Consider the following 12,907-nt stretch of genomic DNA (forward strand, 5'->3'; position numbering starts at 1 on the left):
TGAACAGCTGTGTGATGTGGTGTTTTCCCAGAAATTATGACACAAGCACTTTTATTTCACAGTTAGTTTTTATTTCTTAAATCTATAAAAGTAACATTGTAAACAACAGGTAAAGTGTGATCTGATCACATTTGATAGTTTCCTGCTTCACTTGAATGTTCCTAATAAACTATTACCTAACTTTAACTGACTTAACACTTTGTGTTTTATTCACATATGAAACATGTATGTTTTATCATTTCTATCATTTGTTGAACTCTGCAGGAATCAACTTGCTGTCCATGTGATTGATGCACATTTGTCTCTACATCAGCAACTTCTGATTGTTCTTCAGATCAGTTTTACATAAAAATATCAATAAGTTATTTTTTTTTAGGTCAGTTCACTCCACCATGCTTTCATAGTCATGACAAATTTCCAAACATAAACAAAATAAGCAAATTGTTATAAGATTTACAGTATGTTGGCCTCACTGGAGCCAGACTTCAGGATCTGAAGAGAAAAAACACATTTCACACATTTCCTGAACCAGGGATACAGAAACACATAGATCACAGGGTTAAGCAGAGAGTTGAAGAAAAACAGACCTATAACAAAAATGTAAGATGATAGACTTTTCTCTTCAAACCCTGTTGTAAGTACAACAAGGTAAAATATAGTTAAACACATTAGAAACACAACAACCACTACACCCAGAGCTCTAGCAGCTTTCAGCTCTGACCTGTTAACCTTCAGTGAACTCTGAAGTGTCACCACTGTAACATGAGAGCGCATGGTCTGGGCCTGAGACACAGCCACCATAAACACTCTCACATACAGGACCACTATGATGGTGACTGGAATGATGAAAGAGAAAATTAGATCAATAACTCCACCATGAATGTTTGTGTGATTAATGCATATTAGTTTCCTCTGAAACAATATCATGTCACTGTAAAAGATTCCCAAGTTGATTTAAACATTAATAATGATAAACAGTTTTGACTTCATAAAATCAAATACAATGTGTGAAATCATTTTCTAGAAGCAACACATCAGCAGGTGTTTTCTTTTCATTCATGGCTAAAGTAAACAGAACTCTAAAAACATTCATCACACAGTTTTACAGTGACTGTATTAAATCCCAGCAGCACATTGTCACTGACTTTTCCTCTTTACAGTATGTTGGCCTCACTGGAGCCAGACTTCAGGATCTGAAGAGAAAAAACACATTTCACACATTTCCTGAACCAGGGATACAGAAACGCATAGATCACAGGGTTAAGCAGAGAGTTGAAGAAAAACAGACCTATAGCAAAAACGTGAGATGATACACTTTTCACTCCAAACCCTGATGTAAGTGAAACAAGGTAAAATGGAGTTAAACACATTAGAAACACAACAACCACTACACCCAGAGCTCTAGCAGCTTTCAGCTCTGACCTGTTAACCTTCAGTGAACTCTGAAGTGTCACCACTGTAACATGAGAGCGCATGGCCTGGGCCTGAGACACAGCCACTATAAACACTCTCACATACAGGACCACTATGATGCTGACTGGAATGAAGAAACTGAGAACAACATTCACAATTTCAGCAACAGGATGGATATAAATCGTACACTCTCCAGCACAGGAATCAAACTGACCTGGATTTTCTACAATATTATTTAGCCTCAGACATTGAAAGACAGTAGAACCAACCCAACATAGGATAATGCATATATTTGCTCGGTTTTTAGTGACTTTAGTTTGATAGTGCATTGGATCACAAACAGCCACATAACGATCAACTGATATCAACACAACAGTTCCTATTGAAGCAGAGGTGGCAACAAAACTTAATGCTGCATTAAAAACACACAAATCTGCACCTAAAAACCAACATCCATCAATAAGAAATATTAGAAAAACCCAGACGAACCCGACAGAGAAATCTGACACAGCCAGAGAGAGGAGGAGGAAGTTGGTGGGAGTGTGCAGCTTCCTGGAGGAGATAGAGAGAAACACACTGATATCATTATATGATACAACAATTATCATCAAAGCAGAAAACAGCAGGAGTCTAACAACATAACAAGTCATAAAACAACAGAACATGTCAATACCTGAAGTGTGAGATGGAGATGATGACCAGCAGGTTGAGAGTCACAGTGAGCACAGAGATGGAGGACAGGATGATGTGAAGGAGCACAGACACTGAGTGAGAACGCACGATCCTCCTGCATGAAGAGTTTCCCAGGTGTGGATAGCAGAGCTCAGCTTCATCAGGTGTGCTCATAGTGAGGAGAAGAAGATGTTCTGACTCAGCCTCTCTGATGAACAACTGATATATTATTCCTGCTCCAACACAGGGATGTGGAGGCTGGACCTGAGGACTGGACCTCCCTCAGAGATCCTCCTGCTCTACACATTACGTAATGCTGAAATAACTTTATTTAAATCAGCTCCCTGTGGAAGCATCAGATGCATCACTTTATCTGTGTTTTCCAAACATGTGGAGCAGACGTTCTACTTCAAAGTCCATTAAAATCCAAAGGTGTCAGAGTTCCTCTCCTTACCTTGAAGGCCAGCTAGCCTGAGTAGAGAAGTTATTTAGCTGTTTTAATCTGTGGTTGTATTATTTTTGTAGAATCGACCACCTGATTGACAGATTATTATTCTGCTCCTACATTATGCAACACTAAACAATTCTGACCTTTTTCATTTAGTGCTGAATTCTATCAGCTTAGTAAACTCCATACTCAGCATTTATTAAAAACACTCACTGCTGAGATCTGATTCTTATTTTCATACATTGATAATCTTTTCATAGGAGTGTTGTAAACATATTAGTAGAATCTGTGAAGCTTAACACCTGTGATTAATTTATTGTCACATTAATTTTAAACCTTTTTACTGGAATCATTAATTAGGGTCCGAAGTCTTGGAATGGGACGTAGGAACCCATTGTTTTTGCATTTATTATTACTAGGTCAGTGCCCGTAGGAAGTATGTATTACGATAGAAAAGTGGGAGGTTCAGTAGCTTTTTCATGGATGGTTAAATGAGGTTGTGTTTGAAGGTGGGACGTCAGGAACATTTAGGTTTTCTGTGAAATGTGTGATAAATATTGTGTTTTCATATATTTTGGCTTTGTGTAGGGAGTTGAACCCCATCTAATCCCATTCCAGTTTGTTGTCCTCGCAGATTCGGGTCTCCTCAGACCAGAACAGACTTGGTCCGGACTCGTTTAGTGTCATTAATCCACAATAGTCAGTTTAGATGCACACGGATTCTGTAAAGCATTTATGAAATAATTTATTACCAATATCATTGCAGTCCAAACAAATTTGACGTCACACACCCTTGAACCAAGCAGCAGCCATGTTGAAACTCTCAGCTCAGTCTGATCTTTTTTTTTTCTTGACTGCAAAAGAAAAAAAAAACTTCAGTAATATTGGCAAATGAAAATAGTGTTTTGTTGAGAGTTGATGAATTTGTCTGTTGTCATTGATGTCTAACTTCACCACTATTATCATCAGTAACTATCTAAACTGGTCATTATAGAAGCTGATCCACAGAGATATTTGAAGAACACACACACACAGACCTTCTTCTTCTTCTGTGTTGTTTTATGGCAGTTGGCAACCAAGGCAAGGAACATTATCGCCAATTACTAAATCCTAAACCCTAATCATTAACCCTTTTTGCACAAGGAATGTAATAAATTTGCAGTTGACCTCATTTGGAGACATGATTTATGCTCTTGTTGAATGATGCTGTTCAGTCAAAGCATGATGATTTTATAAAAAAGGATTTATTATAAACTAAATGAAAAAGAGTACAAAAAAGGTGTCCCATCCTGTTGGGAGGAAAGGAGGCCAGCCACAACTGACTGGGAAAGTTCCACAGCTTAAGCTTTTATACAGATAGAGAAAAAAGTTTCACCCTGGAGATGTTGGAGAATGATGAAGAGGTGGATGTATTGAGGAAGGCTGGCGCCACTGCTATCTGTCCTTGACAGTGTGTGTATCTGAATGTGAGTTTTAGGTTGGCCTTGGCCGGTTAAGATGGAGCTGTGTGTATGTAAAAGAATGTGAGTTTTAGATATGAGGCCTTCAGCAGAGACTGTGTGTTGCTGGCACTGTCTGTACTGTTAATTTAACATGACTCAGCTGTTCAAAAGTGCAAAGAGTAATGCAGTCATCGTGTATTAAAACATGACAAATTGTACACATGAACACACATTTGATGATTTGATGATGAATATAATAATTGCCATAACACTGGTTATTAATATTAAACTGATGAAATCCCTCTCTCTTTAATTCCTCCATCTGAACACAGACCTTCTTCTTCTTCTTCTTCTTCTTGCTTTTAAGAGGTAAGGATTAATGACTATAATACATTGGAACATTGGAATATTAGGACATTAGAAGATTGGAAGATTGGGATGACATTATCATTGTGGAGGTAGAATGATGACATCATCACTGAAGAGGTAGGAGCAATTTTCTTCTTCTGTGTAGTTTAACAGCAGTTGGCAACCAAGGAAAGGAGCATACCGCCCACATAGGACCAATTTTCCAATTCTAATGTCATACCTGATGACATCACTGTAGAGCTAGGACTGATGTCACTGAAGATTGGAACATAGGGAGACATCATCACTGTGGGCTGTAATGCTCCCTGCCTTGGTTGCCAACCGCCGTAACCCACAGAAGAAGAAGACATTGTCACTGTTGATTTGGGCATCCAAACAAATCTGACGCTGCACACCCTTGAACCAAGCAGCAGCCATGTTTAAAGTCTCAGCTCTGTCTGTCCCTGAACCACAGAGATGGTTGAGCCACGCACGCACGCACTCACGCACGCACGCACGCACGCACACACACACACACACAAACACACATTTGCTGCAAAGTTGCAATGCTAATTTCAGAATCAGAATCAGAATCAGCTTTATTGACCAGGTACAGTTTAGAACAATACGAGGAATTTGACTAGGTAGTTGCAGTGAAAGAAGACACATCAACACACCGGAGCAGCCATTTGCGGCGCCCACATATTTAGGTGAAAAAAGGGATCAATAACAGGAGGAGAGGAGGGGTGAGGGGAAAAAAACTGCCAGTTTGAAACTGATTTCCCTAAACAGAGAAAGCAGTGTGAAACCAGGAAAAAAACCGCCTCTGCAAACATAAATGTAAGCATGACACAGTCAAACAACTCGAGACAAGGCATGTAGGAAGGGTTGGGTGGGAGGTTGGCTGGGGGAGGGGGTCAGGTGTTAGTATGCCAACATTTCAAAATCCCTATAACTGTGAAACACAAATTTACTGCTTTGAAACATTTCCCATCATGCCTTGCGTTTTTGACTGCCGCCATTTACGATCATGTTCACTGTTAGCAATTATAGCAAGCCTTAATAGAAAAATGCATATAGCTCTCAAATACATATAGCATCACATCTGGCACCCGGTCACTCAGCACTGGCGCCCCCCAGGGGTGTTCTCCCCCACTGCTATTCTCCCTCTACACCAATGACTGCACCTCAGGGGACCCCTCTGTGAAACTCCTGAAGTTTGCAGATGACACCACCGTCATCGGTCTCATTCGGGACGGGGACGAGTCTGCCTTCAGACGGGAGGTGGAACAGCTGGCTCTCTGGTGCAGTCAGAACCATCTGGAACTGAACCCGTTCAAGACCGTGGAGATGACAGTGGACTTCAGAAGAAAACCCCCCCCACTCCCCCCTTACCATTTTAAATAGGGAATTGGCTTCCGTGGACTCCTTCAGGTTCTTGGGATCCACAATCTCACAGGACCTGAAGTGGACCTCCCACATAGAACTCCCAGGAAAAAGGCACAGCAGAGGATGTACTTCCTGCGTCAGCTGAGGAAGTTCAACCTGCCCCAAGAACTGCAGAAAATGTTCTACACCTCCATCATTCAGTCTGTTCTGTGCACCTCCATCACTGTCTGGTTTAGATCTACAACCAAACTAGACAGACACAGACTACAAAGGATAGTCAGGACTGCAGAAAAGATCATTGGTGTTGATCTGCCCTCCATCCAAGATTATACCTGTCCAGGGTCAGAAAACGGGCAGGTAACATCACTGCAGACCCCTCTCACCCTGCACACAATCTGTTTAAACTCCTCCCCTCAGGCAGACGCTACATATCACTGTACGCCAAAACAACCCGCCATAAAAACAGTTTCTTCCCCCAGGCTGTCACTCCGATCAACACTATACAGTCAAAGAGTGTCAGACCTGGTTCTGTGAAAAAACCCTGGAACCAAACATTACAACCCTGGATCAATCTGACACTGAGAATGTTTATGTACATACCTTTAATTTAAATGTTCTCCTGCACTACTTATCAATGCTCTACTGCACTATTCTTTTATTATTATTATATTATTATTATCTATTTTCCTTTTTTTACATTTTATTATTTTATTTTTTAATTATTATTATTATTTATTATTATTATTATTATTATTATTATCTTGTTATTTTTATCGAGTTTGCACATTCTAGTCTAACTACTGTTTATTTATACTTATGTTTATACTTATTATCATCTTTTCTAGTTGATTGTTTATTATTGAATGTTTCGCTATTGGAGAGAGCACAGTTGACCGAGTCAAATTCCTCGTGTGTACAACATACACTTGGCGAATAAAGATGATTCTGATTCTGATTCTGATTCTGAAATACAGTGTTCACTGCTTCATGTTTGATACATATGATGACTGTCCATCCCTAAACAAGACTCAACGTGAAAATTACCCCTCATGCCTTGCGTTCTCAGATGGCGTTACTTTTATTGGCGTATGACGCTAACACCTCTAGCGGAAAGGCAATATGTTGTGTTGACCTCAAAATACCGTTGGATGAATCTAGACAGATTTGAGCAGGTCGCTGAAGAAGAAAAAACAAGCTGTGATCAGTGGGAGGGGCCTATAATGACACCAGAAAATCATTCACCATTTCCCTGCCATTACATTCTAAATGCTGTATCTTGGCTATTTTTCAATGGATTCGCATCAAATTCACTGAGAGTGATTTTTAACTGGTTTTCTCTTTTTACTGGGTTTTTAACTAATACTACTGTATAAACAGGCCTTCAAATTGTTTTATTGTTATACTGGTTTTCCTGTCCTACTGCAATATCATTGCTATTGCTAGGCTAATGCTAGTTTATTGCTATGTTAATGCTAATTCAATTCAATTCAATTCAACTTTATTTATATAGCGTAAATTACAACAAGGTCATCTCAAAGCGTCTAGAGCGGATCAAACAGGCCAATTCTAGAGTTATTGTTTCCGCCGGTCTAAGAGCGTTCCCATTCAAAGTCTAGAGTGATTAGGTAATGTATAAACACAAGCGCACTATTGACAGGAAGTGTGGGAGATGATGTAGAGTGCACTTTTTCCAGAACTTTATAGCATCGAATCCACATCTTTTAAGTGGGAGATTGTGGCCTTCCTGATCAACTGTGTACTTTTATTCCTGCATTGCCTGAAGGCAAGCCAGTCAACATGGGACTGAAAGGAAAAGGTTTTCCTCTAAAGGACATTTTTGTGATAGATAAGTTCTGCCAGGTCATGGGAGAACCAGGGACTATAACAATTCTTGGTCCTACATTTTTTCAGCGGGGCATGTTTGTTGATGATTAGGCTAAACGTATTCTTGAAATATGACCAGGCACCATCTAAGGAGGAGAAATGATTGATTCACTGCTGCAATGTCTTGAAGAAAATACTGCATGTTAAAGTTCTTCAAAGAGCGCTTGGTCACAATTACTGATGGCTATTTGACTATGAAGCCAGAATGTGTACATACAATGACACAGAGGTCACTCATTTGGCTGAAAACTCCAGGTTGATAGTTCGAAGAAGCATTCGTAAGAATTAAGTCATTTAATGTGGAGGATGAGGGGGATTTGGGGTTGGGTCTGGTAGGCTCAGATATAATGTGGGAGAGGTTTAAAGCATTACATTGCTGCAATACTATGTCATTTGGATTGATCATGTCCCAGTTTAATTCACCCAGGAGAACAATTTCAGAAGAGACGTAAAGTGCTAGGAGTTGTATACTGGCCCACTTAAAGTATACTTGAAAAGGTAACATGAAAATGCACTGATTTAATTAACTACGCTGCTCTAACTGTAAGTGGCAAATAACGCTGGTGTTTGTGGACGAGGTGGTATTTGTTCTGAGGCCTTTTTCCATACAAGGGTGGCACATTTACACAAGGGTTATGAGTGTTCCCTCATTTACATGAAGTCAAATAAGACCAGCGCAACTGGTGGCTGCGGCACAGTTTGTGTGTATATCATAGTTTGCGTATGCTCTGTGAATTGCACAATGTCATTTTTTCTGTGGTTTCCTGTTGTAAACGCAGCACAATCCTTTTGAAGATCTGGCCATTGGTCATGTCGTGGTCTTGGTTCATTCTGGTCTCTGGCAAGTCTTGGTCTTGGATAATGTGGTCTTGAGTACAACACTACTGTAGGTATTGCACATTTGAGTTTACGTGGTATGATGGTTGTGGTCTTTCTCTTGATTTGGTGTCTCAGTAGCGGCAACTGGACTTGATGTTTATTTTGGGGACATTTCACCTCTCATCTGAGAGGCTACTTTAGTTTAATTTAAAGCATCATCACTTCATCTTTTAAAGAAAATGTTTCAATTATTATGCATGATGAAGGCTTCTTCTCTGGAATTGGCAAGTTTGACAGATATTGAAGTCCAGGAGCTTCTGACCAATTTTGTCAAAGATGAGGTCCAGCATGGTTTACCCGCTCTTCTCCTTACATCATGGCCACTACAGGCCTTTAAAACAGGGCTGAAATGCAAAGAATGGGTTTTTTTTAACCTACAAACTGGCTGACTCAAGGAATGTTCAGAGACAGAAAATTCCTACTTTTTCACACAAAGTCCATCCTCTTGCATCATAATTTGAGAAGACTCTTAATTATCAGGAGAGCAACATGGTTACATGACTAAAGAATGTTGTTGCTCAGTGAAACACGTTGGTTGAATGGAGGGTTGGGTTTACCTTCATGTGTTTACTTTGTTTTTCTTCACACCTTTGATTGGACCAATCCCTGTGGGACTGAGGCTGAGTCAGCAGGTAATGATACAAGGTGTGGCCTCAGAGAATAACACACACACAGTGTAGTTCTCTATCACTATGATATCTGATGTAATGAATCCTCTCTCTACCTGTGAACAGCCCCCAGAGTCAAACCTCAAAGGTCAGGTACTGAAAGGTTACAGGTATAGTGTATATGTGAACATTAAATATTACATGTATCTTTGAGTCTGAGGTTTATCTTGTTTTCTAATCAGATGCTGTCACAGACAGATTCAATACAAATGTAGTTTAACACCAATAACTTCTTCCTAAATTCAAACCAAGTAAATAATCCAGACTGATGTTTCTTCATTTATCCTACGTCATGTCAGAGCTTAGTCCCACTGTGTCAAAACATCAAAACTTCTACCAAGAACCAGCCATGATCTGAAAATCATCAAGCAGGTAGCTTGACCTTCAATCTGTCATCAGCACCTGTTTTAATCTGAAACAAACTGAATCAAACAGAGAAAGTAACATTTATCAGTATTAGAAACAATGCATGTGACCCTCTGTAAACTGACAGATCTCCATCCACAAGTTAAGTCCTGTCCAAAGATCCCACGACCTCCACTAGCTTAATGCTGAGTTTACAAAAAACGGGTTCCCGAAAATATTACAACACTTCATTTAAGAGAAACCACCTATGGGGTTTCAAGTGTAAAAATGTAGTATAAAAGTTGTAGCTAACACATTTTCATTATTTATTTCACTTTTCTCATATTTAGCACATTTTCCTACATTTAACACAACATTTAACCACATATTTGGAGGTAAAAAAAAGCATAAAATCTAAATATTTAAATCTAAATCTAAATTATGTTATATCTAAATGTTGAATCTGTATCTAAATGTTAAATCTAAATCTAAATGTTATACGTTATATCTAAATGTTAAAACTAAGTCTAAATATTTAATGTTAAATCTAAATGTTAAATATTAGATGTTAAATCTAAATAATAAATGTTAAATGTTAAATCTACATGTTATATATCATATGTAAATGTTAAATCTAAATGTTAAATGTTAAATCTACATGTTATATATCATATGTAAATGTTAAATCTAAATGTTAAATGTTAAATCTAAATGTTTAATGTTAAATCTAAATGTTAAATCTAAGTTTAAATATTTAATGTTGAATCTAAATGTTAAATTTAAAAGTTAAATGTTCAATTTAAACGTTAAATGTTAAATCTAAATGTTAAATGGTAAACCTAAATGTTAAATGTTAAATCTAAATGTTAAATCTGAATGTTATATCGTATGTAAATGTTAAATGTTAAATCTAAATGTTAAATGTAAAATCTAAATGTTAAATGTTAAATCTAATTGTTAAATGTTAAATGATAAATCTAAATGTTAAATGTTAAATTGAATTGTTAAATGTTAAATCTAAATGTTAAATCTAAATTTAAATGTTAAATCTAAATCTAAATGTGAAATGTTAAATGTTGAACTTAAATGTTTCGCACATATGCTAATTAACCTCGCCCCTTGTAACCTCAACCAATACACAAGCAGAGACACACACAGCCGATCCCACCCACCTCTTCACCCTTCGCCGATGCTTGCCTGGGTGATATGTACGGCCGGGATTGAGCCCACCATAGGCCAACTTTATAGTTTTCTCTTTTTGTGGATGTCTCGAAAGATTTAACATTTACACTTAGATTGAACATTTAGATATAACATATAACATTTAGATTTCAATTTAACATTTAGATATAGATTTAACATTTATATATAACAAATACCATTTAGATTTAGATTTAACTATTCAGATTTAATGTTTTTTTTACCTCTATATGTGGTTAAATGTTGTGTTAAATGTAGGAAAATGTGCTAAACATGAGAAAAGTGAGATAAATAATGAAGATGTGTTAGCTAAAACTTTTATACTACATTTTTAGACTTGACACCCCATAACCACCATGATTACCTTTACTGGTCTTAGTGAACATGGGCTCTATACTCTGACATTTCCCCCAAAGGAGAACATATGTTCAAAATCAAATAAGCAGCACATCTCACATGTTTTATCTACATGAAGGTTTCTCATTCATTAAAGGGTAATGTTCACTGCAGTACAGGTAGGTACCAACCCAATATTCACTGATCTGATAAATAATGGAAACTGCATATTTTATAAAGATGTGATGCAATAATCACAGATTATTAGCTGCCAAAAACAGATGAGTTTACACATTTAAGATGATCAGGTATATGCTATGGGACCATTATTGTAGCTAAAGTATTTGCAAATGTACTTTGATGTGTGATCTGTAAATATTGGGCCTAGATTGGATGAGTTCTGTGACTTTCGCTAAACTCTATTTGCAGAAAAGTCACGTGTGTGCAGCAATTTGTAAATCTGTGCGTAGGAATACCACCAGATCACGCACATTTTAAGCTCTATCAAAGAGCATCTATAATGGTAAAAGTTTAGTCAGGTTATTTACTTTAAAAGTCATTTCAAAGTAAAACTCATTGCTGACTGGAGATCATGACACAGCTTCACTCAAATTTGTTAAAAAATTAAGTATTTTCAAATAGTTGCGACTTCCAACGACTTAATTGCGCAAGTTGAGTTGCTTCATTTTTAAAGTGCAAAGGCACCTTAAAAATCATATCCCCTCCCCATGGTAGAACAAAACACAATCCTATTTTATTTAAAGTTTGATATATAAGAAGTGAGAAAATGGTTCTTTTAGTCTCTGAAATTTGTAGCAGTGGTGTTTTTGACCTCATTGTAGCGATATACCCTGGTGACGATTTTCGTGATTCATCAAAAACTTAATTATAATATAATAATTATAATTATAAAATAAATATATTTCAAAAATGTATTTGATGTCATATTTGATATCAAAATGTCGACAATGTAGAGACATGAGTTCAATAAATCAATTTCAGTCACTTCTAAATCGATTTTGGCGTCAGGTGACAAAAAGAAACAATTTAAGTCAAAAACATTTTGACTTCACAATAAATGTTGCTGTAAATTGTCCATGACATCGTCAATATACTTGACAGATATTGTTTAAGGTCTTAAAATGATCCCAGTTCATTCAAAATTTGGGTTAATTTCAGTTTTTTTTTTCGATTTTTCCAAAAAATTACGGGGTAATATTAGTACAGGGACTAAATTTTCGCAATAATTGTTGATTCTTGTCAAAAGTTATAATTTTCTAAGTTTGGTGAATGGCCTGGGATCATTTTAAGACCTTAAATAATACCATGTCATGTATATTGACAATGTTATGGACAATATTGCACAAAATGATTCCAAAGGTCAAAATGTTTTTGACTATAATTTTGTCACTTTTTGTCATCTGACGGTGAAAACAGATTTAGAAGAAATCTAACTTGTTTTGTTGAAAATGTGTCTCATTGTTGTTGACATTTTGGGGCCAAATATGACATAAACAAATGTTTTAAAATAAATGTATTTGACAATTCAGTGTTTTTGATAAATCACAACAATCTTCCTCAGGGTAAATCACTAAAATGCTCTAAAAAACACCCCCACCACCCATTCTGATGAACACAATAATCTGTTTGACTTCCTATATATCATACTTTGAAAAAAATACAGTTGTTTGTTCTACCATGAGGAGGGAGGGGTATCTCCCCAAATGAGACCCTTTAGAGATATGGCCGTTTACTTATTAACTAGTAAAAAAAATGTGAATTATTTTATAAATATTATGATTGCATTGATAAGCATGACATATTAAAGGTACGGTATAATGAGACAACCCATATGAGGATCAACAGAAAAATGTTAGAATTAG

General features: G+C 37.0%; 1 protein-coding gene and 1 long non-coding RNA gene across 2 annotated transcripts in view; one reads left to right on the plus strand and one right to left on the minus strand.

The window, feature by feature from the left end:
- Window positions 1–12,907, plus strand: part of LOC114458373 (uncharacterized) — a 159,042-nt gene that overhangs the window by 110,156 nt on the left and 35,979 nt on the right. The window lies entirely within an intron of this gene.
- Window positions 1,155–2,270, minus strand: LOC114458365 (trace amine-associated receptor 13c-like). Its single transcript, XM_028440752.1, has 2 exons — window positions 2,087–2,270; window positions 1,155–1,965 (listed from the first exon to the last, which is right to left on the minus strand). The coding sequence occupies exons 1-2, from the start codon at window positions 2,257–2,259 to the stop codon at window positions 1,155–1,157; spliced, it is 984 nt and encodes a 327-aa protein (XP_028296553.1). The 5' UTR covers window positions 2,260–2,270.

This window comes from Gouania willdenowi, unplaced genomic scaffold (genome assembly GCF_900634775.1).
Source record: "Gouania willdenowi unplaced genomic scaffold, fGouWil2.1 scaffold_10_arrow_ctg1, whole genome shotgun sequence".
NCBI lineage: Eukaryota > Metazoa > Chordata > Actinopteri > Blenniiformes > Gobiesocidae > Gouania > Gouania willdenowi.

What these genes read in the sequence shown, in the direction of transcription:
- LOC114458365 (XM_028440752.1), bottom strand. Translation starts at nt 2,259, where the DNA reads ATGAGCACACCTGATGAAGCTGAGCTCTGCTATCCACACCTGGGAAAC. An exon ending in ATCTCCATCTCACACTTCAG is followed by an intron (nt 1,966 to 2,086) that starts GTATTGACATGT and finishes TATCTCCTCCAG; the next exon opens with GAAGCTGCACACTCCCACCA.